Source organism: Carcharhinus amblyrhynchos, chromosome 18, assembly GCF_965287045.1.
Source record: "Carcharhinus amblyrhynchos chromosome 18, sCarAmb.v2.hapA, whole genome shotgun sequence".
NCBI classification, from domain to species: Eukaryota; Metazoa; Chordata; class Chondrichthyes; order Carcharhiniformes; family Carcharhinidae; genus Carcharhinus; species Carcharhinus amblyrhynchos.
Genome location: NC_137341.1, coordinates 14,866,023 through 14,893,914, shown reverse-complemented (window position 1 = coordinate 14,893,914; position 27,892 = coordinate 14,866,023). Strand labels below are relative to the sequence as shown.

General features: G+C 46.7%; 1 protein-coding gene across 4 annotated transcripts in view; it reads right to left on the bottom strand.

Annotated features, from left to right (window-relative positions):
• The window catches only part of dhrs7b (dehydrogenase/reductase (SDR family) member 7B), a 39,466-nt gene extending 20,034 nt beyond the window's left edge, over positions 1-19,432 (bottom strand). The window contains exons 1-2 of one of the 4 annotated variants that reach the window (XM_080206409.1): positions 19,080-19,432; positions 5,099-5,274 (exon numbers count right to left, since the gene is read on the bottom strand). In XM_080206409.1, the coding sequence (XP_080062535.1) occupies positions 5,099-5,270 (172 nt within the window). In that variant the 5' untranslated portion in view covers positions 5,271-5,274; positions 19,080-19,432. Of the gene's footprint in view, positions 1-5,098; positions 5,275-5,406; positions 5,630-5,804; positions 5,871-15,012; positions 15,069-19,079 lie in introns of those variants that run through there. The other 3 variants (XM_080206406.1, XM_080206410.1, XM_080206408.1) reach the window with 3 other exon arrangements.
• Positions 19,433-27,892: the final 8,460 nt, after the last annotated feature.

Sequence of the window (27,892 nt, the reverse complement as noted above, 5' to 3'; positions counted from 1 at the left end):
GTATCCCATGAGCCTTAATCTTTTCTACCAACCTACCGTGAGGGACTTTGTCAAACGCCTTACTGAAATCCATATAGATGACATCAACGGCTCGTCCTTCGTCAACCGTTTTTGTCACCTCCTCAAAAAATTCTATCAGATTCGTAAGGCAAGACTTCCCCTTTACAAAGCCATGCTGCGTATCCTTAATCAGATCGCAATGCTCTAAGTGCTCATACATCCTATCCCTAAGAATCCTCTCCATCAACTTGCCTACCACTGGCGTCAAACTCACCGGCCTACAGTTACCCGGGTTATCCCTCCTACCCTTTTTAAACAACGGTACCACGTTCGCTATCCTCCAGTCCTCTGGGACCTCACCTGTGTCCAAAGAAGAGACAAAGATTTGCGTCAGAGGCCCAGCAATCTCATCTCTCACCTCCCTAAGCAGCCTAGGATAAATGCCATTGGGCCCCAGAGATTTATCAGTTTTAATGCTACCTAAAAGTCCTAACACTTCTTCCCTTGTAATTGTTAGATCCTTCAATTGGTCTACAGCTCCCTCGATGACCGTACCAGACATCAAGCCCCTCTCCTTTGTGAATACCGACGCAAAGTATTCATTCAGGATCTCCCCCATTCCCTCAGACTCTAAGGACAATTCCCCTCCTCTGTTCCTGAGAGGACCGATTTTACCCCTAGCCACCCTTTTGCTCCTAACATAGGAGTAAAACGCCTTTGGATTTTCCTTAATCCTACCTGCCAAAGCCATTTCATGCCCCCTTTTTGCCCTCCTAACTCCCCTTTTGAGATCCCTCCTACTCTCCTACTTATTATGTTATTAGGACAATGAATTAGGTGATATTAGGACAGGTGACCATTGGCTCAGTCAATTCTAAAGAACATCTTAGAGGGGAAAGAGGTGGAGAAATTCAGAGAGTGAATTCCAGAGTTTACAACCTTGGTGGCTGGAGGTCTAGCCATCAATGGTCAATGATTAAGACTAATGGGGGCAGAAGAGGCCAAGGGTTTCTGTAAGAAGCCTGGGATCAAAAATGCAGTGGCGACCCCCAAACCTTCAGCCCTGCTCCGTTGAAGCATTGCTGTGTAAAGATGTGAGGATTAGGTTGATTGCCCATGCTAAATTGACCCTAATGTCACGGGATCAGCAGGGTAAATATGTAGGAATAGGACCTGGGTGGGATTGTGGTTGGTACAGACCCGATGGGCCAAACGGCCTCCTTCTGCACTGTAGTGGATTCTATGATTGCAACACATTCAAGCATGTAATGTCACTGCTTCACCAAAGGGTAGGATTGAAAAGAAATAGAACATAGAACATAGAACATTACAGCGCGGAACAGGCCCTTCGGCCCACAATGTTGCGCCGACCAGTCTTATTTTTAAAAAAAAACATTGACCCACTAATCTAAACCAATCCCTTTTCGTCCATAAACCTATCCACCAATCTCTTAAACGCCCCCAAACTAGGCGCATTTACAACTGCAGCAGGCAGGGCATTCCAGTCCCTCACCACCCTCTGGGTAAAGAACCTGCCCCTGACATCCGTCCTATAACTACCCCCCCTTAATTTAAAGCCATGCCCCCTCGTGCTAGATTTCTCCATCCGAGGAAACAGGCTATCACCATCCACCCTATCTAAACCTCTAATCATCTTATATGTTTCTATAAGATCCCCTCTTAGCCGCCTTCTTTCCAGTGAAAACAACCCCAAATCCCTCAGTCTCTCCTCATAGGACCTCCCCTGCATACCAGGCAACATCCTGGTAAACCTCCTCTGCACCCTCTCCAAAGCCTCCACATCCTTCCTGTAATGTGGGGACCAGAACTGCACACAGTACTCCAAGTGCGGCCGCACCAGAGTTGTGTACAGTTGCAACATGACGCTGCGACTCCTAAATTCAATCCCCCTACCAATAAACGCCAAGACACCGTACGCCTTCTTAACAACCTTATCTACTTGATTCCCAACTTTCAGGGATCTACCTACACATACACCTAGATCCCTCTGCTCCTCCACTCTATTCAAAGTCCTCCCGTTAGCCCTATACTCAACACATCTGTTATTCCTACCGAAATGGATTACCTCACACTTCTCCACATTAAACTCCATCCGCCACCTCGCAGCCCAGCTCTGCAACCTGTCCAAGTCACCCTGCAAACTTCGACACCCTTCCTCACAATCTACCACACCTCCGACTTTGGTGTCATCAGCAAACGTACTAATCCACCCAACTATACCCTCATCCAGATCATTAATAAAGATTACAAACAGCAGTGGCCCCAAAACAGATCCCTGAGGCACACCACTCATAACCGAACTCCATGATGAATAATTACCATCAACCACCACCCTCTGTCTCCTATCTGCTAACCAATCCTGATCCAAGTACCTAAATTACCACCAATCCCATACATCTGCATTTTCTGCAGAAGCATACCATGGTGAACCTTATCAAACGCCTTACTAAAATCCATATATACCACATCTACTGCCTTACCCCTATCCACCTCTTTGGTCACCTTCTCAAAGAACTCAATAAGGTTAGTAAGGCACGACCTTCCCGCTACAAAACCATGCTGACTATCTCTAATCAATTCATTGAAATGACACTTCTTTCTGACTAATTCTGGCTAGTTATGGCCCAGATTGCCTGGATCCACTTCAGTTTGCCGACTGTCACAACAGGTCCACAGCAGACACTATCTCCTTGGCCCTGCACTCAACCCTAGAACACCTAGATAACAAAGACACCTATGTCAGACTCCTATTTATTGACAACAGCTCAGCCTTCAACACTATTATTTTGACAAAACTATCTCCAAACTCTGTGGCCTGGGGCTCAGCTTCTCCCTCTGCGACTGGATCCTGAACTTCCTAAATCACAGACCACAATGAATAAGGATAGGCAACAACACCTCCTCTGCGATCATCCTCAACACGAGTGCACCGTAAGTCTGTGTTCTCAGCCCCCTACTATACTCCTTATACACCGATGACTGTATGGCCAAATTCCCCTCCAATTCAATTTTCAAGTTTGCTGATGACATCACCGTAGTGGGACAGATCTCAAATAATGATGAGACAGATGACAGGAATGAGAAAGAGAATCTGGGGAACTGGTGCAAAGACAATAATCTCTCCTTCAACGTCAACAAAACGAAGGAGATTGTCATCGACTTCAGGAAGCGTAGTGTAGAATATACCCCTGTCTACATCAATGGGGATGAAGTAGAAAGGGTCAAGAGCTTCACGTATTTAGGTGTCCAGATCACCAACAACTTGTCCTGGGCCCCCAAGGCGAAACTATAGTTAAGAAAGCCCACCAATGCCTCTACTTTCTCAGGAGATTAAGGAAATTTGGCATGTCAGTTACAACTGTCACCAACTTTTACAGATGCACCACAGAAAGCATTCTTTCTGGTTGTACCACAGCTTGGTATGGCTCCTGCTCTGCCCAAGACCGCAAGAAACTACAAAAGGTCATAAATATAGCCCAATCCATCACACAAACCAGCCTCCCATCCAATGACTTTGTTTACAATTCCCGCTGCCTCGGAGAAACAGCCAGCATAATTAAGGACCTCACGCACCCCAGGTATTCTCTCTTCCACCTTTTTCCATCAGAAAAAGATATAAAACTCCAAGTCACGTACCAACCGATTCAAGATCAGCTTCTTCCCTGCTGCTGTCAGAGGTTTGAATGGACTACCTTGCATTAAGTTGATCTTTCTCTACACCCTAGCTATGACTGTAACACCACATTCTGCACCCTCTCATTTCCTTCCTTGAATGGTATGCTTTGTATAGCGCAAGAAATAATACTTTTCACTTTATGCTAATACATATGACAATGATAAATCATTTCAAATCTATCATTCCTGTATGACTTATGCAATCAAGGTTTTCACTTCTTAAAGATCAATTATTAAAAACTATCAGAGATAGGGTTGGGGGGTACCATACTGCGCTCTGGTTGTTGGGGGTGGGGGGGGTACCAAGTTGCGCTCTGACAGTGACATCACACCTCCTGTAAAGATCCATTGTGAAATGACACAGTATGGCACAGACACAACAGAATGAATGGCCACCTTCTGTGCTGCTGCCATTCTATGATCTACGACTTTGGCTAGTCTCTAACCCATTCGTAGGGGGTCACAAACCATAATGGTGTTGAATTGACAAACTCACTCAGATGATTCACAGGGATAGTTGGTGTGTGCAGTGGAAAAAGCTCACTATAAAGTAGGAAGGATTGCTCCGCTGAGCATGGGGTTGAACTCCATAGTTGGGAGCACAGTAAGAGTGAATTTCAACTGTGGTACATCCAACGCACAATTCCAATTGCATGTGTAGCAAAAGCAACAAAAAAAAGGTTCCTCAACACTGACATCTTTCATCATAGTAAAAAGTCTCACAACACTAAGTTAAAGTCCAACAGGTTTATTTGGAATCACGAGCTTTTGGAGTGCTGCTCCTTCATCACCTATGACTGAAGGACTCACTTTGACAAATGAAGTAGATATGTGATCTTAGGAATTTATTTTTTATTTTGAGTTGTTGTGATCTGAAATGCTCTGGCTGAAAGAGTGGTGGGAGCAGATTCAAGAGCAACACTGAAATTCCACCTGCTTGTCAGACTCCATGATGAAATGACAAAGTTGGGACCTGGATAAATACTCAATTAAAGTTTAAGTTTAAAATTTATTTATTGGTGTCACAAGGAGGCTTACATTAACACTGCAATGAAGTCACTGTGAAAATCCCCTAGTTACCACACTCCGGCGCCTGTTCAGGTGCACTGAGGGAGAATTTAGCACGGCCGGTGCACCTAACCAGCACATCCTTCAGACTGTGGGAGGAAACTGGAGCACCCGGAGGAACCCATGCAGACACAGGGAGTACATGCAAACTCCACACAGACAGTGACCCAAGCCGGGAATTGAACCCAGGTCCCTGGCGCTGTGAGGCAGCAGTGCTAACCACTGTGCCGCCAGATACAACTATGGAAGAACGGAGAGAGTAAGTGAATGCTAAGTTGGTACAGAGGCAGAAATACAAAATGAATGGACAGTTACATGTGGGTTATTACCTTACCTTTACCAAGGCCAGAGCTTGCTCCCGTTATCACCACCACAGCATCCTGAACTATTGCTCTCTCCTTCATGCTCTGCAGCAGCCTGAATAAGACAATAAGGCCCACACTACCCAGCAGCAGTGGCAGGAGGTTTGAAGAGGATATTTCCATCAGAGTTCCTTTGTACAGCATTTTCCTGGGATGGGGGAGAGGGGGGGAAAAGAACACGTAAAAATAAAACAATTCACAAGCAGTGCCGACTAATCTCTGGTGCCAGAGAATTTACCCCCCGAGGAGAACTCTGTCAGGCATGAATCCCCAGGCTCACAGAGTAGTAAGAATTCCCCAGCTTTTTGATTAGTGAGATCCACTTGAAGGAGGAAACGGGTCTCGGTTTCACGTCTCAGCTGAAAGGCAGCCCCTATAACATGGCAGCAGTAGGCTTTTACAAAGTAATCTCTTTGGCAAATGTAGAATTAGCTTGTCCGCCTCTTGATTCTCCACCAGCGAACAGTCCAAGCCAGAGAGGACATGCTCAGGGCACCATGACATCAGCCTGACAACAGCTGTGAATTCTATTTTCAGCGCCTGAACTCAGTCTTATTCCCAATTTGGTTTTAATTTCAGTCACTGGGAGTTCGTTTGTTCAACCAGGGGAGAAAAAAAAAACTTGTTACACTTGCTTCATATTTATAGAAATAAAACAAAAAATAACTTAAAGCGCACCTTTCTAATTGGTGTCCCCACTAGTGTATCTTCAACAGAGCTAAGCCCCTTGTGGGTGCGATCCACAGATCATGTCAGAGCAGATAAGCCCTCCTTTAATGACACACAGCATGGATATGTCAGCTTGGGCTGCCCTGAAGAGGAATGGCTAGCGTTGGTAACTCAAATACTTGGAGAAGAACTTTGAAGGACGTTGGAAACACCAGGGTCTTTTGTGGCTCAATTTAAGTGTCAGTGTGGATGGCATTACGGTGCTGCGATCCTCAACCCAGGCAACAGTTTAAACGGCTATTGTCAAGTTGCAGTCAGGAGAAAGCAAAGGGGAGAGAGAGGAGCAGCAAGGGGGAATGTGTGAGAGAGGGGAGTGTGGGGGAAGAGGACAGAATGGGGGGAGGGGCAGAGGTGCAGTGGGGCAGTGAGGCGGAGAAGTGGAGGGGCAGACGGGTGGAGGGCAGTGAGGCGGAGGGGCAGGGGGTGGAGGGGCGGGCAGAGGGGCTGGAAGGCGCAAGATGGAGAGGCAGGGCCAAGGGGTGCGGCAGAGGAGCAGGGCAGAGGGGCATTAGGGTGGGTGGGGAAGGGCGGAGGGGAAGGGGGGAAGGGGCGGCGGCGGAGAGGGGGGAAGGGGCGGCGGCGGAGAGGGGGAAGGGGCGGCGGCGGAGAGGGGGGAAGGGGCGGCGGCGGAGAGGGGGGAAGGGGCGGCGGCGGAGAGGGGGGAAGGGGCGGCGGCGGAGAGGGGGGAAGGGGCGGCGGCGGAGAGGGGGGAAGGGGCGGCGGCGGAGAGGGGGGAAGGGGCGGCGGCGGAGAGGGGGGAAGGGGCGGCGGCGGAGAGGGGGGAAGGGGCGGCGGCGGAGAGGGGGGAAGGGGCGGCGGCGGAGAGGGGGGAAGGGGCGGCGGCGGAGAGGGGGGAAGGGGCGGCGGCGGAGAGGGGGGAAGGGGCGGCGGCGGAGAGGGGGGGGGGCGAAGGTGAGGGTTGAAGGGACAAAGGGGCAAAGGGGGGTTGAAGGCGTGAAAGGGAGGGAAAAAAGGGCAAAGAGTGAGGAAGGAAGGGGCAAAGGGGAGGGGTGAAGGGGCGAAGGAGAGCAGCAAAGGTGAGGACAGAAAGATGAAGGAGAGGGGGTAAAGGCAAAGGGGATAGGGAAGGAGCAAAGGGGAAGGAGCAAAGGGGAAGGAGCAAAGGGGAAGGGGGAGGGGGAAGATGGAAGGGGAGGGGGAAGGGACAAAGAGGAGGGGGAAACAAAGCAGAGACGTGGAGGGGGAGCGAAGCAAATCAGCTGAGGCTTGTTTTCATGATTCTATCCTCTGCTGGGTGCTTGTGGGCATGGGGTGGGTGAGTGTTACCCCAGCATAATCTCCTCCCCAAACAATGGAATAAGTCTCTGATGCCTTTGGTGTCGCGTCAAAATGGAAGAGCTGTGAGAGGTGAGACTTTACTGACATATCTGAGTGCAAGTCAACACTTTTAGCAGGGGGAAAATATTTAACATCTGTGAAATAAAATATTCTATTGCCCCATCACCACATTCACCCCTCATCCCATTTCCTTTTGTGCGAAATGAGGCAAATTACAATAAATGAGAAGTTCAGTTGGTCCACGCAAAAATACCAACACCACACAGGAATCTTTCGCAGTAATGGGATTTGTTTACCCTCTGCTTCAAGATTTCCTGTTCTGACCAGGAAGCGACTGCAGCCAGCCAGGGAAGGAAGTTAAACAAATCAGAATGCACAGTGGGTCAGGACTGTGCAACAAAAGGATCAATGTTGACAAAGTGGGAAGCTGGTTTGAAAAAGAGAAGAACCAGAGAGAGGAAATAGACTGCATCCTTGAGTATGAGGAAGTATTTGTCTGACTGTGGGATAAAGCCTGAAGATCGTTCGTGTGTTAGGCAGCCACCACACAAGGGGAAATCTTGCTTTCTCAGCTCTATTAACAAGTTACAAAGAATGAACAGCACCAACACAGGTAACTTGGTCAAACAGTTCCATGCTGGTATTATTTGCAGAACACAAACCTCCTCCTTCACCTCACTTTTTGGCATATCCTTCTTTCGTCAAATTCTTATCAAGCTTTCCTTTAAATGTGCCAGTGCTATTCATCCCCAACTACTTGTAATTCCTCCAGCTCCACATTCTAACCACTCTCTGGGTAAAGGGCGGCACGGTGGCATAGTGATTAGCACTGCTGCCTCACTGCGCCCAGAGACCCTGGTTCAGTTTCAGCCTCGGGTGACGGTGCGGAGTCAGCACATTCTCCCCGTGTCTGCATGGGTTTCCTCCCACACTCCAAAGATGCGCCGGCTAGGTGGATTGGTCATGGTTAATTGCCCCTTTGTGTCCCAAGATAGGTAGATTAGATGGATTAGCCATGTGTTAGGTTACAGAAATAGGGAAGGGGGGAGAGCCTGAGTGGGAGGCTGTTTTGGAGAGTCAGTGCAGAATTGATGGGCCGAATAACTTCTTCTGCACTGTACGGATTCTATTCTATTATTCTGATGAAGTTCTCCTTAATTCTTTATTGGATTTATTAGTGAATATATTACATTTAAGGCCTTTAGAACACTTCTCAACCTTCTGCTTTCCAGTGAGAATGCATCCAAATTATATAATTACTCCTCATAATTCAATCACTCAGTCTCATCAATCATTCTAGTTGTTTACTACAGTAACCTTCTTCCTCAGAAGTACTTTCAGAATTCTCTAATGCCCAATTATGGGTCAAATGACTTGTCCTTCATTGTCATAAAGTTATAGAATCTCTACAGAGCAGAAAGAGGCCATTTGGCCTATCATGCCTGCACCAACTCTCCAAAACAGCACCTTTCCCAGACGCTCCCCTCCACCTACCCTATCCCCATAACCCTGCACATTTACCACGGCTAATCCATCTAATCTACCCAACTTGTGACACTAAAGGACAATTTAACACGGCTAATCTACCTAACCTGCACATCTTTGGACTGTGGATGAAACCAGAGTACCAGGAGGAAACCCACAAAGACACATACAAACCCACACGGAAAGCATGCAAACTCTGCAGAGGCAGTCGCCCAAGGTTGGAATTGTACCCGGGTCCCTGGCACTGTGAGGCAGCAGTGATAACCAGTATGCCACCCTCTTCACCTTAGTGTTGGCTCTTTCCTGTGTAAACATCCGCCATCCTGCCATTCATCACATCCAACACTTCACAGTGTCAAAATAAGCAATATGTTATCACGAGCAATCTGACATTTTCAGTCCCTCAGGAACTTTTCCACACAAATCTGTGAAAATCGGATAGCAAGTTATACGCATTCAGTAAGTGGGATTCATTGAGCCGTCACGCTGTGCCCAATCACTTGCCCTGAAAGCTAGGCTGTTTGACTACATGGGGCATCACAGCCAAGACAGAGGTCATTCTTACACTTGTCCACAGGACAGAGCTTTAGGTTTAGTGGTAACATTCACACTATTGAGTACAAAGGTGCAGGATTCGAATCCCATTCTGGATTCTTGGTAAGTGAAATCTGAACCTCCAGCTCAGTATTCGAGCTTGATATCCAGCAGGATACTCACTTCCAATGGATGTACATAACTCTCTCCTCATCATACGGGTCATGGGACACCATAAACCCTGTTGCCACACAGGACCAGTATAATATGTGACTGGCAGTAAAGAAAGCAAACGGTATGTTGGCCTTCATAGCAAGAGGATTTGAGTATAGACATATAAATGTTTTACTGCAGCTGTATAGGGCATTGGTGAGGCCACACCTGGAGTTTTGTATGCAGTTTTGGTGTCCTTATCTGAGGAAGGATGTCCTTGCTGTAGAGGGAGTGCAGAGAAGGTTTACCAGGCTGATTCCTGGGATGGCAGGTCTGTTACATGAGGAAAGACGAAGTAGGATTATAGTCACTGGAGTCTAGAAGAGTGAGAGGGGATCTCATAGAAACTTATAAAATTCTAACAGGGTTAGACAGGATAGATTCAGAAAGAATATTCCAGTGGTGGGGGGAGCTCAGAACTAGAGGGTCAAGGTTTGAGGATAAGGGGTAAACCTTTTCAAACTGAGGTGAGGAGAAATTTCTTCACCCAGAGATTGGTGAATGTGTGGAATTCGCGAGCACAGAAAGTAGTTAAGGCCAAAACATTGTCTGATCTCAAGAAGAAATTACATTTAGCTCTTGGGGCTAAAGGGATCAAGGGATATGGGAGGAGGGGGGGATCAGAATATTGAATTCGATGATCAGCCATGATCAAAATGAATGGTGGAGCAGGCATGAGGGGCTGAATGGCCTACTCCTGCATCTAGTTTCTATGTAAATGTTCTCAATACCATGAAAATAGGGTGAAGATACAAAAGGCAAATCCATGTCTGCACATGTGTCTGGGATAGTGATTGGAAGGATTAATCCTGTTCCTGTTCCATTTCCCTCTACAATAGCACCACAATCTTTGGACCTTCTGATCTGTGTGGCTCTGTCAGTCTGCCTTTATCAAGTGGGAAGTCTCACAACACCAGGTTAAATCCAACAGGTTTATTTGGTAGCAAACACTGCGTTAGCTACCAAATAAACCTGTTGGACTATAACCTGGTGTTGTGAGACTTCTTACTGTGTTTACCCTAGTCCAATGCCGGCATCTTCATATCATGTTTATCAAGTGGACCAGCAGGGGGAGCCCCAATCCTTCATTTCCCTTGTATTACCTCAGGAACATGACGATATTGAACAGATCCATTTACCCAGTAAAAGATCCAATTATCAGATCAAAGATTCAATTATCACTTCCATCTATTATAAAGACCTTAGCTATTGAGTATCACAGACCTTTAAAAACCCCACAGCTCGAAAGCGCGCTAAAGCATGGCACGTTATCACCTACACTAAGGAGCATGGATGGTGCACTTAGCAGTGGCTGAAAAATCAGTCAAATGATATCTTTAATATTTGTTCTTGGAGAGTGGCAACATAGGGTGACATTTATTGTCAATTCTTCGTTGTCCTAAGGAGATTAGAAGTCGATCAAGCACACAGTGTGGGAAGGAGTTTTCCCTTTAGGCCAGACTGCCTCCCTCAAGCACATTAGTGAATCATTGTTGATTTTAGTGGAAGGCAGCAGCTTTCAGGGTCATTGCTCCAAGTGCTTGTGCACAAATCACCAGATGGTGGGATCTGAATTGGTGATCCCTGGATTGTTAGTCCAAAACTGCGACAACTGAACCACCGTTCCTGCAGACTGTGGGGTCACTGCAACTAAACTACAGAGAATAAAACAGCCATGACCAGTTCAGCTGGGATGTAACAGGATAGCACTGTGTCAGATTTCCTCATCAATTAAACCCCCATTTGCTGTCTGATGACTGAAATAAGCAGTGCACGAAACAGCCAGAGTCTATATGGTTACAATGCAGGTAGAGATCACCAACTAATGTCAACAGGGAAACTGCTACCTGGCCTCACAATTTTAAAGGTGTCTGACAGAAATAAACAAATGGTGTAGTCACCATGAGAATAAAAAGATGGAAAGTTAAGCAATCCTACATGTCAAGCAGTTTCCGCTTTCCTGCTTAGAAAGGATAGCAGGACTAGAGGACACAGCCTCAAGATAAGGGGAGGGCAGTTCAGATCAGAGCTGAGGAGGAACTTCTTCACTCAAAGGGTGGTGAATCTCTGGAACTCTCTGCCCATTGAAGTGGTGGAGGCTACCTCACTAAGTATATTTAAGTCATGGGTAGATAGGTTTTTAATAGACAGCGGAATTAAGGGTTATGGGGAGAAAGCGGCAAAGTGGAACTGATCCACTTCAGATCAGCCATGATCTTATTGAATGGCGGGGCAGGCTCGAAGGGCTAGATGGCCTACTCCTGCTCCTATTTCTTATGTTCTTATGTTATGTTCTTAATTCTGACGAAGGATCACCCAAGCTTGAAACATTGTGACTCTATTGTCTCGCCACAGATTAGGGTGGCACAGTGGTTAGCACTGCTGCCTCACAATGCCACGGATCTGGGTTTGATTCCCACCTTGGCTCATTGTCTGTGCAAGTCTGCATGTTTTCCCCATGTCTGCATGGGTTTCCTCCGCGTGCTCTGGCTTCCAGGGTCTGAAAGATGTGCTGGTTAGGTGCACTGGCCGTGCTAAATTCTCCCTCAGTGTACCCGAACAGGCACAGGAGTGTGGCGACTCGGGGATTTTCACACTAATCTCATTGCAGTGTTAGAGTGAGCCTACTTGTGACACTAATCAATAAAACTTAAACAGATGCTGTCAGGCCTGCTGAGATTTTCCAGCATTTTCTGTTTTTCCTATGCCCCCATTAACCTGGCCATTATTTACACAGCAGGTTTTGTGATCTACTCTCAGGAGGGGAGCCCTCTGAATTGTAACAGTTTAGGTATTGTTTTGCATTTCACACAGCCTAATCTTCAACTTTTATTCCCAAAGCACTTGTCTGATAAACATCACGTGCAACAGAAGAATTGTTCCCGACTGCATATGACCAACAGAATTCATAAGAGAATGACCAAATGTGGGACCCTCTAGTTCAGGTACAGGAAAATAGACAGTATCTGCTATCACACAGAATTGTTTAGAAGACTGCAGCATTAACAGATTTCTAAACTAAAAATGTGGTGCAATTAGGAATTTGGTGCAGGGGGAGGAGGAGGCTGCTGCTTTTTCCAAAAATCACCAACACTTACAGTGTTGGTTAAGGAAAGCAAAACCTATCAACTCTAAGCCAGGTATAAGTAATCGATACTAAGATATTACAGAGCACTTTGTGTGTCTATTATAACATGTCAGTCTGTGGACAGCAAAGCTGTCCTGAATGAACACATTTACAGCAGATGTCTCCATCTTATAGAGTTATTAAGCTGAGAGATGGCGACACTCTAACACGTAAGAGACAGAGAGCAGTATGTGAGCAGTTTGCTCCAGACTTCAGGCACACCTTGTAGAGAGATACAGACCTAGAGTAAGATTGACATGACTGATAGCAGGCAAAGGAGAACCCAAGTGAGATAATGACTGAGGATTCACAGAAACTGAACCTATCCAACAAGTACAATGTTGCAACCTTTGAGAATAAAGACGAATGGAAGGATAGGCAGAATGTGGACCACCTTGGAGCAGAAGGCTGTCCATACGTGTGGGATGGGGGTAAAGGAGGATGTAGAGGATTCAATTACGAGGGGGCAGATAGCACCCTTCATAAGCAGAATTGAGACTCCTTCATAGGTTGTGGCCTGCCTGGCACCAGGGTGACGGACATCTGGAACGATCTTGAAAGAAGTTTGGGCATTGCTTATGTCTGCCCGTACTTACACCATTAAGTATCGCCAGTCAACTCTACATGAGGATGGACTTTCAAGATTGCCACTGCCAGGTGGTTCATCAGCTACTCAAGCGGGAATATCTGCTACTTTGAACAAGTAGACACTACACCAGTCACTTCTGGACAAGCGAGGAAGCGTTCTCAGAGTAATCCAATACTCTCAGATATGGTATTATGAGGGAAGACTTCAGAACTAACCTGAATCCTCGGCATCCTCCTTTGTAGCCCCTCTCTCCCAACCAGCTTTGGACAGCCTTCTGCTCCAAGGCACTACAGTCCAACCAGAGGTCCAACTGGAAGCTGCCGAGAATCCAGATTTAACCGTACAACCTGAACCTTTCGACAACCCCAACATTAGCAAACTCTAGTTCCAATGTCAGCGCCAGAGATCATCACCAGTGTAAAACTGCCAGAGCTTCGCTGTCAACTATTGAGAGCGATGACCTCCAGACCGTCCGACTTATTAATAGTGACTGATTTATTGATTATTGGTTTGATCTTATTGGGAGCATTCAAATTAAGGGAGGGGGAATGAAATGTATTTATATTCATTCTTATTGGCTAATTGAACCCTGTTGCATTGACGTATTCACTGCAAGTGACATCACAAGTCCCTACTGCGGGAAACAAGCAGAAGATAAGCCGCCAGATAAATAAGGCTTCTTTGTTTTAAACCCTCCACGCTCCCCTGCATCATTTTCATACATACATCAGACAGTACCAGGCAGTAGGAGATAAATAATAAGGACATGACCACAAGGGTTATAATTCTCTATTATCTGAGCCATGTGCAAATTGGCATAGCGATAAGCAGATTGGGAAGGTGAATAAGTGGCAGAGGGAGTGGCATGGGCTAGGGACGTTCTTCCTGTACCTGTCTGTGTTTCCTTCGAGTACTCCGTGCCCTCCCAAAGTCTGAAAGATGTGCTGGTTAGGTGCATTGGCTGTGTTAAATTCTCCCTCCGTATACCCAAACAGGTGCCGGAGTGGCATCTAGGGGATTTTCACAGTAACTTCATTGTAGTGTTAATGTGAGCCTGCTTGTGGCAAATAAATAAAATTTAACCTTTTGGACGCTCCATTTCATAGAATATCTATTTTATGACTGCCCCATTGAGATGGACTCCACTTGATATGAGCTAAAACCAGGGTCTTAGCAGAAAGGATAACTAGGGCAATAACAAAAATTAATGACTAAGTGCGGGGCTCAGGCGAGGAAAATGTACATGCAAGTAGTAGTTCAAAAACAAGGCACAGGTTACCTGCCCCAATGTCATTGAATCCTACAGTGCAGAAGGAGACCATTTGGCCCACTGAGTCTGCACCAACTACAATCCGACCCAGGCCCAATCCCTGTCACCCCATGTATTTACCCTGTTACACCCCCTGACATTAAGTGGCAATTTAGCATGGCCAATCAACCTAACCTTTGGACTGTGGGAGTAAACTGGAGCACCTGGAGGAAACCCACGCAGAGACGAAGAGAATGTGCAAACGCCGCACAGCCAGTGGCTCGAGGCCATAAGTGAACCCGGGTCCCTGGTGCAGTAAGGCAGCAATGCTAACTGCTTTGCCACCCCTTCTCTGTCTCCATGCTTAATGTTGCTTGCTCCCTGTGAAGTATCTTGGCATGTTTTATTCATGTTAAAGGTGCTATACAAATGTAGCATGCTGTTGTGGTTGGGACCCCAATCAGTGAACAATGACCATTCATACTGAGGTTTCCAATGGCCGGGGGGGAGGGGCAAACCCTGATTAGTAAACTCCAGTCCAACGCCGGCATATCCACATCAGTAAACTCCAGCCACTGGACAGAGTGACCCACGGGGGTACAACACCCCACCAGCACCCATCCTCCCTCCCTCACTCACCCCCTCACCCACCGGCACTCACCTACTCAGCTGAGACAACATCCTCCGCGTCGCCTGTCAATCACAGTGACGGACAGCTCCACCCGCCAATCAGGAGGCACGCCGCCGGCGGCGTAAACCCGCGACAGCCAGTCAGCGGGGCCGTGGTGGGCGGGACCTCCGACCCGGACATTGAGCACCGACACACCAGGGACAGAGGGTAGGAGTTAAATAGCGTCCGGAGTGATCCAGCGAACAGACGAGATTGGTTCCGCTTCACATGGCCACGGGTTACCTGCCCCACTATCATAGAATTCTACAGTGCAAAAGGCGGCCATTTGGCCCATCGAGGGAGGGAGGCAGCAATTAATTCAATTAATTAATGCTTCAATTAATCTCTTTAAAAAAATTACTCAACATTAACTATGTGATTTAAATTAGACAGGGAGTTGGTTCAGATATAAATATTGGTGGCAGTTGGCCAGGAGTGGGGGTTATTACTCTGTGCTGGTAGTTTCTGTTTTGGTCCCAGCTCTTCAGTCAGTTCCAGACACTTTGCCACAGAAATGGCCTTGCGTCTGGCAGCAAAGATCAGGTGGGTGTCAGTTCACAGAAAAGAGGAATCATTTCCATGTATACAGTCAATTCATTAAACCTCATGAACTGCATGGTTGTGTTGATGGTATTGGAGATCCTGATCGTGTGGAGCTGCTGTGAAGACTGGTGCTGCGTTGCTGATTCTTGTGTGGACTTCAATCTCGATATCAGGCTCCCCTGGAGATGTGTCTCCCTTCGGAGAGGCAATAATCAACAATCTCAGTGTTCTGCTGCCTGATGTTGATGGGTGGGGCCTTGTCACCCAACCATTTCACTGCTTTGGTCTTCTCGCAGCTGATGCATAGACCAACCTTGTTGCCATAACCCTGTCAAAACTAACAACCCTGCTGATGCCAGTCTCAACCCTGGCTGGAAAAAAAGAGGAAGGTTGGGCTAGGGCTAGCAGCCTCAGCCTGTATAAACTCATCACTGCTGCAGCAAGAAGTAGTCATTGCAGGCAAATCCTTGCAAAGAAATGATGGCAGATCAAAGGACGTATGTGTGATGGGACTAGATGGAAGCCGAAAGGAAGTCCAACCCTTGACAAAGACCAATCTTTTATCAGGAATGACATTTAGAACATAAGAACATAAGAAATAGGAGCAGGAGTAGGCCATCTAGCCCTTCGAGCCTGCCCCGCCATTCAATAAGATCATGGCTGATCTGTCGTGGCTCAGTTCCACTTTCCCGCTTTCTCCCCATAACCCTTAATCCCCTCTCTTATCAAAAACCCATCAACCCGCGTCTTAAAAATATTTAGCGAGGCAGCCTCCACCACTTCAACAGGCAGAGAATTCCAGAGATTCACCACCCTTTGAGTGAAGAAGTTCCTCCTCAACTCCGTTCTAAACCGCCCCCCTTTTATCTTGAGGCTGTGCCCCCTAGTCCTACTGTCTTTTTTGAGCGGGAAGAGTCTCTCCACCTCTATCCTATCCATCCCATTCATCATCTTATACGTCTCAATGAGATCTCCCCTCATTCTTCTAAACTCTAACGAGTACAAGCCCAGTTTATTCAGCCTCTCCTCATAGCTCAACCCCCTCAACTCCGGTATCAGCCTAGTAAACCTCCTCTGCACTCCCTCCAAGGCCAAAATATCTTTGCGCAGGTGCGGCGCCCAAAACTGCACACAGTACTCCAGCTGCGGCCTCACAAATCCCCTATACAGCTGCAGCAAGACCTCCCTACTTTTATATTCAATCCCCCTCGCTATGAAGGCCAGCATCCCATTCGCCTTCCTGACCACCTGCTGCACCTGCAAGCTGGGTTTTTGCGACTCATGCACAAGGACCCCGAGGTCCCTCTGCACCGTCGCCTGCTGCAGTTTTTCGCCCCGTAAGTAATAGTCCTTCCTACCAAAGTGGACCACCTCACACTTGTGAACACTATTCCATTGCAGGAAAATATCCCATTTACTGCAAGAGATAGGCTTTCTTAGACATCAGTGAGATACAGCAAACAAGCCAAGGATAAATCAGTTTGAGGGTATGACAATCTAGTACTTCTGGCAAATTACAAGAAAGAAAGAAATAGCAGAGAGTTGTGAATGTTGCCCAGGCCATCACGCAAACCAGCCTTCCATCCATTGGCTTTGTCTATACTTCCTGCTTCATCGGGAAAGCAGCCAGCATAATTAAAGACCCCTTCCAATGTGGTTCCACTCTCTTCCATCTTCTTCTGTCAAGCAGAGGATATAAAAGTTTGTAAACACGTACCAACAGACTCAAGAACAGCATTTCTCCTGCTGTTTTCAGACTTTTGAATGGATCTCTCACATACTGAACTGACCTTCTCTGCATCTTCTCTGTAGCTGTAACTCTACATCCTGCACTCTATTCCACTATCCTGATGTACTTATATATGGTATGATTTGTATGGATAGCACTGAAATAACGCTTTTCACTATATCTCGGTACATGTGACAATGAATCCAAATACACTTAGAAACACACTGGCACTCAAATTCACACACTACGAATTGCACAGTGGGCACAATGCCTTTTTGGACTGATGGCAGCATCAAATTAGTGGGAAATGCCACCTCACGTCACCACTGCACAGGAATGTCTCCCTTGTTGTAAAATATTTTCCTTGCATTGGGTGCTAAAATAAAATATTGTAGATGCTGGAAATCTGTAACAAAAACAGAAAATGTTGGAAATATGCAGCAGGACAGGCAGCATCTAGGGATTGTTTGAACTGAAACCTTAACTCTATTTCTGTCTCCACAAATGCCAACAGAGCTAGCTGCTAGGCATTTCCAGCATTCTCTATCCCTATATTTATACAGTAAGAAGTCTCACAACACCAGGTTAAAGTCCAACAAGTTTGTTTGATAGTAAACCCACCAGCTTTCGGGGTTTGCCCCTTCATCAGGTGATCGGAGAGTTCTGGAAACCAGACCAGAATTCCTTCTTCCCCGTACAGAACATTGGTTAGACCGCATTTGGAGTACTGCATCCAGTTCTGGTCACCTTACTACCGGAAGGACGTGGAGACCCTGGAGAGAGTGCAGAGGAGGTTTACCAGGATGCTGCCTGGTATGGGAGGAATGGGTTATGAGGAAAGATTGGGTAAACCGGGGCTCGTTTCCTTAGAAAGACAGATTAAGGTGGGATCTGATAGAGGTGTATAAAATAATGAAGGGTATAGATAGAGTGAACAGTCTTTCCTAGATTGGAGACAAGTATCACGAGGGGTCATGAGCTAAGGGTGAGGGGGGAGAAGTATAATTTGGATACTAGAGGGAGGTTTTTCACACAGAGAGTCGTGGGGGTATGGAATGCACTACCAAGTAATGTGGTGGAGGCAGGCACGCTGGACTTGTTTAAGGTTTACTTAGGCACATGAGTGAAACAGGGATGGAGGGTTATAGGAGACGGTTTTAAATAAGGGTCAGAGCCTCGGGATGTTACTGGAAATCTAATGCTACACGTGTTGATGTTTTGTCTCTTTTACTCCGCAGGTGTGTCGGTCCGCCTTGTTCTCTAACGAAGGGCATGCACACGGTGGGTTGTGCGTGGGCTGCTCTTGGGTATTTCGAGAGTGACCTAGTACTTCGCGTTGTGTGTGCTTAAAACTGGACCAGCAGATGGGCACCACAACAGCTCAGTGACTATCACTGCTAGATGTGCAGATACATGGATTTGGGCCAGTGTCTGTGGGAGTTTGCGCATTCTCCCTGTGGTTGCGTGGGTTTGCTCCAGTTTCCTCCCACACCCCAAAGATGCGCTCTTAGGCTGATTGATGTAACATATTGTCCCTAAATTATTCTCCCCTGAATCTGGTTTCCAATGGGGATACCATAAGCATAGACACGGGTCAAGGGAGGTGTAGGAAAACTGCTTTGTTAAGATGGCGGCGCGGGCTCGTTGGGCCGAAGGGCCTGTTTTCCGTGCTGTGTTGTTCTTTGTTCACATGCGTTCAAGCTTCCTTTCCACACAATCTCTCAGATACCCAGCCATGCCAACAGAACATTACTGCTTCACAGACCCATGGTAAAGTGTCACCAACCTTTGGGTCACCTTGGATCTCTTTGTTCTCACAAGCTGATGTCCCCAGGTCTGTACCTTGCAGCCCAGCCTTTAATCTGCTCCTCACTCCTAACTTTCTCCTCCCAGATTCCTTTTCTTTGTTCCTTGATTTTTTGGAACTGTCTTCTGTCCAATTCTCTGGTTTCTGGGACTCTTTGGATCTGCTCTCTGCAGTCTCTCTTCATGTCCCTGTTCCGGCAGATTCTGTGAAAAGTTCCTTGGGTTACATTCTTTCAACTGAGTCAAATTGCTTTCCGTTCCCCTGTGGCCCCTCTGTTCCTAGGCATCAGCCCAGTTTTTATATCGTGTTTGTTTCAGGGTTCTTAAACCTCATTACAACGCAGACATCTAAACAAACCCACAAACTTGCAGGCAACTTTTCAAAATGAAACTAAAACCTAAGGCTCTGGCTTATGTCCAACACACATAAATACAAATACGGCTTAAACTACATCCATTTCCTGACACACTCTATTTAAATAAAAATCTGGTTTTCTTTGAGTATAAAGTACAGTGACAAGACAGTACAATTTTCTAAAGCTAAAGTCAGTTTTTCAATCTGACATGGTGGACTTTGTATTACCATTCCCTGGGGTGCTAGTCCAGTTAACATATACATTTCACTACTGTAGACACTTCAGGTCCACAGTTGACAACAAATTAACCAACGCAGACATCAGAGGAGCTGTATTCACTTTAGCGTAGATACACTACAACTATCCATCCTTATAGGGTCAACCATATTGCATCTTTTTCATTTGATTTATTATTGTCACATGTATTGGGATACAGCGAAAAGTATTCTTTCTCACACATTTTATGAATGTAGAGGGTGCAGAATGTAGTGTTGCAGTCATAGCTAGGGTGTAGAGAAAGATCAGCCTAAGATAAAGTTAAGTCCAATCAAAAGTCTGATGGCAGCAGGGAAGAAGTCGGTTTAAATTTTAAGTTTATTTATTGGGGTCACAAGTGTGGAGTTACCACATCCTCCCTGTGTTTGCATGCGTTTCCTCATGATGCTTCGGTTTCCTCCCACAGTCCAAAGATGTGCAGGTTAGGTTGATTGGCCGTGCTAAATTGCCCCTTAGTGTTCCAGGATGCAAAGGTTAGAGGGATTAGAGAGGTAAATATGTGGGATTATGGGGTGGGATTGTTGTTGGTGCAGACTCAATGGACCAAATGGCCTCCTTCTGTACTGTAGTGATTCTATGATTCTGATTTGGCTTACATTAGCACTGCAAAGAAATTGCTGTGAAAATCCCCGAGTCGACACACTCCTGTGCCTGTTCGGGTACACTGAGGGAGCAATTTAGCATGGTCAATACACCTAACCAGCACATCTTTCTGACTGTGGGAGGAAACCGGAGCACCTGGAGGAAACCCAAGCAGAAACAGGGAGAATGCGCAGACTCTGCACAGACATTGACCCAGCCGGGAATTGAACCCAGGTTCCTGGTACCGTGAAACAGCAGTGCTAACCACTGTGCCACCGTACCACTCCAGTTGGTTGTATGTACCCAGTCAGCACGTGACCTCAGACTTTTGTATCTTTTTCCCGATGAAGGAGATGAAAGAGAATATATCCACAGTGTGTGCGTGCGTGTGTGTGTGTGTGTGTGTGTGCGTGTGTGGGGTGGGGGGGGGGGGGGGGCGGTGGGGGGGAGTCCTCGGTTATTCTAGCTGCTTTTCCGAGGCAGCAGGAAGTGTAGATGGAGTCAATGGATGGGAGGCTGGTTTGTGTAATGAACTGGGCCACATTCACAACCCCTCGCAGTTTTTCTTTCAGTGAATCGAAATTGATATGCAATGCAAGGATGAAAGAGCTTGGATGAAATATTCCAGCACCCACTGGAACCCTGCCTATAGTTCCCAAGAAGCTTCCCAAACATTCTTAGCCCCAGAGCAATTAAACACATGCTTAGCCTCAGAGTAATTAAACAGTAAGGGCAAGAACTTTTATGCAATGCAAAGTGAAAGAAGTAGAAAGTTGAGGCCAGTTCCTCTGGGGAATATGCCTGGTCTGCAGCCAGCCAATGAGCTGAAGAGATTTATTTTTGGTTTTCTATAAAAGCTGATAGAAAACAGAAATGATCAAGTGTGTCATTAGGGAGCACTGTGCCATTTACTTTGTTTCTGTGGGAGTCTGGGGCAAGTTTGCTGGTTCCCAAGCTCAGCTGGGTCCTAACAATTAGTTTTTTTTTGCTAGCAACTGTTGTTCTTGGATCAGTGTCCGAGTTAGGTTTCAGTATTTTTGAAGATCCCAAAAAAAGCCACCAATCTGCAGCATTTGTATTTTAGCCAGATCAGTCCTCCACAGGCTAACAACAATCACACAAAGGCTTCATTTCTTTAGGAAGACTCTCGCAAAATGAAGATTTCAACTTCATGAGGGAGAGGACTGGCAGCCCCCAGAACATTAAAGTTTATTTATTAGTGTCACGAGTAGGCGTACATTAACGCTGCAGTGAAATTACTGTGAAAATCCCCTAGTCGCCACACTCTGGCGCCTGTTTGGGTACACTGAGGGAGATTTTAGCATGGTCAATGCACCCTAACCAGCACATCTTTCGGACTGTGGGAGGAAACCGGAGCACCTGGAGGAAACCCACACAGACATGGGGAGAATATGCAGACTCTGCACAGACAGTGAGCCAAGCAGGGAATTGAACTCGGGTCCCAGGCGCTGTGAGACACTAATGCTAACCACTGTGCCGCCCTAAACATCAGAAGCAATGAGAGAAAGGCCATTGTCTGCTCATTACTATAAGATTTGATTTGTATGTTGTTGCTTTGTGCCTGCATTTTGAATCTGGTGGTTTCAGTGGTCACTAGGTGAAGTATTATAGCTGACTAGGGCTAATGTGATCTTCATCATGAGGTCTGTGGCTCTATGAGCAAGTCATGATGTGGAGATGCCGGCATTGGACTGGGGTAAACACATTAAACCTGATGTTGTCAGACTTCTTACTCTATGAGCAAGTAGGGGGGAGGGGGGAGGCAGATGATGAATTCCTTTTAAACTTCAAAGCAGAAAATTAGGTGTAGTTTGAGATCCCAAAAAGGGGTGTATTTGGGTGAGCTGGGAAGTTGTATGGTTAAAAAAGTCAAATCCAAACTTAATGTGTTCCGAACTTACCCAAGTCCAGTTTCTAATGGAGGTGGGATTAGGGACCAATCTATTCTCAGGAGTTGGATCAGAGGCTGCTTGCCTCCATTTTAAAATGTTTGGGTTTTTTATTCCTGCAATCAGGGTTTCCTGGGTCTTGCTTGAGCAGTGCGGCGGGCTGGGAGAGATCAGCAGAGGCTGTTTTGCGGGCTTCCTGCTGGGTGCCACAGAAATCCGCCGCGTGGAGTCTAATACAATATGAAAATCAGCATCTCCCATCTCTGCTGGGAGCGGTTCACTCCAGCGGTGTTACAACTGCTCCCCACTAAGAAGGAACAGGTGGCTCAACCCCACTCGATGAAAGAGAGACCATTGAGGCTCCTCTGGGAGGTTGGGGGCTAAGGGTGGGGGTGCCCCTTGGACAGTTCCAGCCTGGCACCACCAAGGGGCAAACTGGCAATGCCTAAGAGGGACTGTGGCACTGCCCACCGGTCATCAGGCAGTGCCAAGGGACAGGGCCAGAGTGGGATGAGGCCTATTGGGAGGGCAGTCAGGTGGTGCCACTGCTGCTCTGAATTGGGAGAGGGAGGGATCGGGAGTCTGTCCAGGTTTGCTGTGTGTGTGTGTGTGTGTGTGTGTGTGGAGGTGTTGGTGTTGGTGGAAGTGGACCATCTGGGCTTGTCCGAAAAATCTGGGAGGCTAGCAATCTCGGGGGGTTAGTGTCAGAACGCCAGCGATTGGGGTTGGGGTGGGCGGGGTTGTGGGCCTGGATAGCAGTCGGGTAGGCCAGCAATAGGGAGGCCGGCAATGCAGGGCCACTGCACATGCCAATCTCTCTGACAGATTGGCACATGCACAGTGTCCCACTCAGCACTGTGTTGCCACTCTCTTGGGAGGGAACAGGCTCCACCCACACATTTCCAGAGTGAATCCCACTAGGGCACTCTGTGATACAGAGAGTGTGGGAGATTCATTCTAGAAATCATACTAAAAAAATTAGCAGGATTTACTCCCATTTTCCCGCAAACTGGGGACTTAGAATTCTTTTGGGAGAATCCCAGCCACAATGTTTTGGCCTCAACTACTTTTTGTGGTAGCAAATTCCACAGGCTTACCACTCTCCCCATTTCAGTCCTAAAAGGTTTACCCTGTATCCTTAAACAATCTAAAGTTTTCTAAAGTTTATTTATTAGTCATAAGTAGGCTTACATTAACACTGCAATGAAGTCACTGTGAAAAATTCCCTAGTTGCCATGCTCCGGTGCCTGTTTGAGTACACTGAGGGAGAATTTAGCATGGCCAATGCACCAGATTTTGACCCCTGCTTTTGGACAATCCAACCATCAGGAACATCATTCCTGCATCTACCCTGTAAGAATGTTATCAGTTTCCATAAGATTCCCCCCTTTCATTCTCTCAAACTCAAGCGAATATAACCCTACACAACTCAATCACTCTTCATATGTCGGTCCCACTATCCCAGGAATCAGTTTGATAAACCTTCTCAGCACTCCCTCAAGACAGCATGAGATGGTATCAAGGAGCCCTAGCTAAACTAGAATCAAAGGGAATCGGGGATGGGGGTGCGGGAGTGCAGGGGAAACCCTTGTCATATCTTGCAGTCATACCTAACAGAAAGGAATATTTTTGCAGTGGTTGAACAATGTCAGGGTGGTCTCCTAGGCTCATCTTCAACCGCTTCACCAATGACATTCCTTCTATCATAAAGTCATCATAAGTGGGGATGTTCGTTGATGACTGCATAACATTCAGCATCCCCCCCACCCCCACCCCCACCACGCCAAGCTTTCAGAGACAGGAGGACTACAACTGAGCCCAGAGCTATATTGCTCGACCTGTATTTAGCACACTAACACCATTTCCATAAGTTAAAGGTAAATTTAAAGAATGAACAGGTGGATTCTAGGCTCCACACACCCCGACATTCTTTCTTCCACCTTCTTCTGTTGGGAAAAAGATACAAAAGTCCGAGGGCATGTACCAACCAACTCAAGGACAGCTTCTTCCCTGCTGTTGTCAGACTTTTGAATGGATCTACTAAGCTGATCTTTCTCTACACTCTAGCTATGACTGCAAAACTACATTCTGCACCCTCTCCTTTCCTTCTCTCTGTACTCTATGTACGATATGCTTTGTCCACACAGCGCGCAAGAAACAATACTTTTCACCGTGTACCAATACACATGGCAATAATAAATCAAATCAAACCAATCGGATAACGCCGCAGTGTAAACCCCAGAAAAAATGTGTCCCATCCCAAAATTCACTGCTGACAATCCCTTTGCATTGAAATCATGCCCCAAAACTGATTAATTTTGGGGCTACCCATCTTGAACTAAGAACACTAGGCGAGTTAAGCACAGGAACTGCAGACATCAAACTGGAAGGGGAAAAATGACGTGTGCTGTGATTTCTGCACCAGATTTTACATTCTCTCTTTTGGGATGGGTGAAAGGCAGTAATTTATCTAATTATACAATCAAGTCAGCTATGACTGGATCAGGCACATGTGCAGAGCTAACATGTTATAATTTTCAGATGAGAAGCTGCATCCAATCGTCATTTTCTGTGTTTGTCCTTGAAGTAAAAGTAAAAATTCCCGATTTGTCACGCAATGCTACAAACCCTCAGCACACACTATTTTAAATAGGGCATTTATCTATTGTTTGACACAAAGGAAAGCCTGTCTCCAAGTACATGACCTGACCACAAAGAAACATTGTGAAGTCTTTCCATAATTCACTAAAACCCTACAGTTTCAGCAGTCCTGCCCTTGAACCCCCTATTAGAAGAGTCCATTCAACTCTGTGAACTCCATTCAGCTGCTTGGTGACCTCTTTTAAATGCTTTACTAGATGGAACCACAGAGACCAAGTTGTGCCCCAGTGTAGGTACTGCTTTTCCATTAGCTCTGAATATTGCTCCATGCATTTAATTGAGGGGGGAAGCAGAGAATGCTGAAAAACACGCAGCAGGACAAGTGGCATCTGTGGACAGAGAAATACATTGAATGTTTTGTCAGAATTGGTGGGAGTTTACAATTTAACAGTTGTTAAGCAAGTGCAGAAGCAGGGAGCTGGAGGTGAGTGAGAAGGAGAGGACAGAAGATCAGGTATATGTGATAGGGTGTAAGGTTGTGCTGTAGTGGTGATCTCCTATTCTGTTCATTTTCCAATGCCTCCTGCTCTCCACTGCTCATAAGAGCCTCCGGTTTTCAACTTCAGTGAGCAATGTGATGAGGGAAGTGAGTACAATCGGAATGGTCTATTCTCGCACATCCTGCTACCACTGCCAACGAGGTTGGAGAATTCCGGCCTACATTAGGTTGTTTCCTGTTGCCTCACTTGCACACTTAAAAGGATACAAAAGTTCTTTTCCCAAAAGACCCTCCACCTCATCCAACCGAACCACAAGAAATTACAGAAGGTTGTGAATGTAGCCCAGTCCATCACGCAAACCAGCCTCCCATCCTTTGATTCTGTCTACACTTGCTGCTGCCTTAGAAAAGAAGCCAGCATAATCAAGGACCCCCACGCACCTCGGATATTCTCTCTTCCACCAGGAAGAAGATACTAAAGTCTAAAGTCACGTACCAACTGATTCAAGAACAGCTTCTTCCCTGTTGCTGTCAGACTTTTGAATGGACCTGTCTTATACCATGTTGATCTTTCTCTACGCCCTAGCTATGACTGTAACACTACATTCTGCACCCTCTTCTTTCCTTCTCCTCTTTGTACCCCATGAATGGTATGCTTTGTCTGTATAGCACAAAAGAAACAATACTTTTCGCTGTATACTAATACATGTGACAATAATAAATCAAATCAAATTAAAACCTAGAAGCAGCCATTATCCCTTTAAATTCTTGCTTTGCCGACATCACCACTAAAAATTCACTGGCCCCACCATTGTCTGTGACTTGTAACCCTGAGCATGGGGTTCTTACCTGGGCCTGGGGGATCTTGTGAAAGGACATGGACGACTCTCAAATGACCCTGCAATCCATTGCTGTAAGACAGGAGAGATTAAATGACAAAAAGGATGGTGGTTATGGAGAATGACAAAAGTTGGTGGTAATAGGAACAAGGGAATGAACCTCCTAGAGGAGGTGCAAATTCTTAATAGCAAAATCATCTCCAGGTCTCACTGTCTGAACAAAATCACAGAATTGTTACGGTATAGGAGACCATTTGGCCCAACATGTCGACACTAGCTCTCCAAACAAGCATCATAGTTTAATGCCATTCCCCAGCCTTATCCCCATGCCCCTGAACATTGTTTCTATTCAATTAATCATCTACTTGCCTCTTGGATGCCTCGATTGAACCTGCCTCCACCACGCTTCCAGGCAGTACATTCCAGACTCCAATCAGTCGCTATGTGAAAATGTTTTTTCTCAATCACATTTGCTTCTTTTGCAAATCACTTTAAATCTGTGCCATCTCATTCTTCACCCTTTTATGAGCAGGAACAAATTCTCCCTATCTGCTCCGTTCCACCCCCTAAGGAGAATTGGTTTGATCTGAAATTGTTGAACTTAGTGCTGGGGCCAAAAGACTACACGGTTAATGGAAAGATGAGGTGTTTAAAATGATTAAAATAGTTGATGGTCTCCCTCTATCTGTCCTGTTTCCTCTTGTCAGGGAGCCCAGAACAAGGGGCACAATCTTAAAATTAGAACAAGGCCAAGTGATTCTCTCCTGGTGGGGGAGGGGACGATGGACGGAACCAATTCTCACCAGTGAAGCCAGCTGCTGAGCTCCTGGGACGCTACTGCGTTGATGCCCCGATTTCCCAGTATACAGTGTACACACAGGAAGATCTCCTGTTACTCCTCCTATCCTCCCTCATGGACATTGGGACCCACTGACCGATTGCCATCCCAAACAATCAATTACCCCCACCCTACACCCCCATCCCCACCTCCCAGTTGGCTGATCAACCTTCCCTCTCCTAATCACTGCCCCAACCAATCCTTCCCCTCCAATCACAGAGATTCCCTCTTCCCTCTTCTCCTATGGATCTTCTCTGACTCCATCGTGGCCCTGCAAATTCAGACTCCCGCCCTTCAGACCTCACCCCCTTGGCACTGCCCAGTGACAGAGCGCCAAGCTGGCACTAGTAGGGTGCCAGACTGGCACTGCCCAAGGGGCACTTACTACCCCTATCCCCAACCACCCAGGGGGCTTCATTCCCACAGGTGAGGCCACCCCCATTGGTGGAGGCCCATGTGTGATCCTCACTGGTGAAGTGAATTTTAGTGACAAACATTCAATAGGATGGTGACCTATCTACACCATAGCCTATATTCATCTATGCCCATTACGTGCCTATGGTTTCTTCATCTTCTTCACCCTCAAGCTTTGTCTAGGTGTATTCCCAGGATCCACAGCTGAGGTTGGGAAGGCCTTCTGACTTCAAAGCCCTGCTGCCTGAAATGGTCTGGGTGGGTATCCCCGTGGGGGCTGGGACTTGAAGGTCCAGGCCTGCTTTCAGGCAGCATGAATGTTTGACTGCCACCCTCCTCATTGTCAGGGGCTGGAGGCGTGTCACTCACAGGGAGGGGGTGCGGTTTGTCAGATGAATTGGAGGCACCTAGGATGCCGGGGCTGGATGGCCCCAGGCTGTATTCCTGCTGATCCTTTGTCCTTTGGACTCCCAGGGGT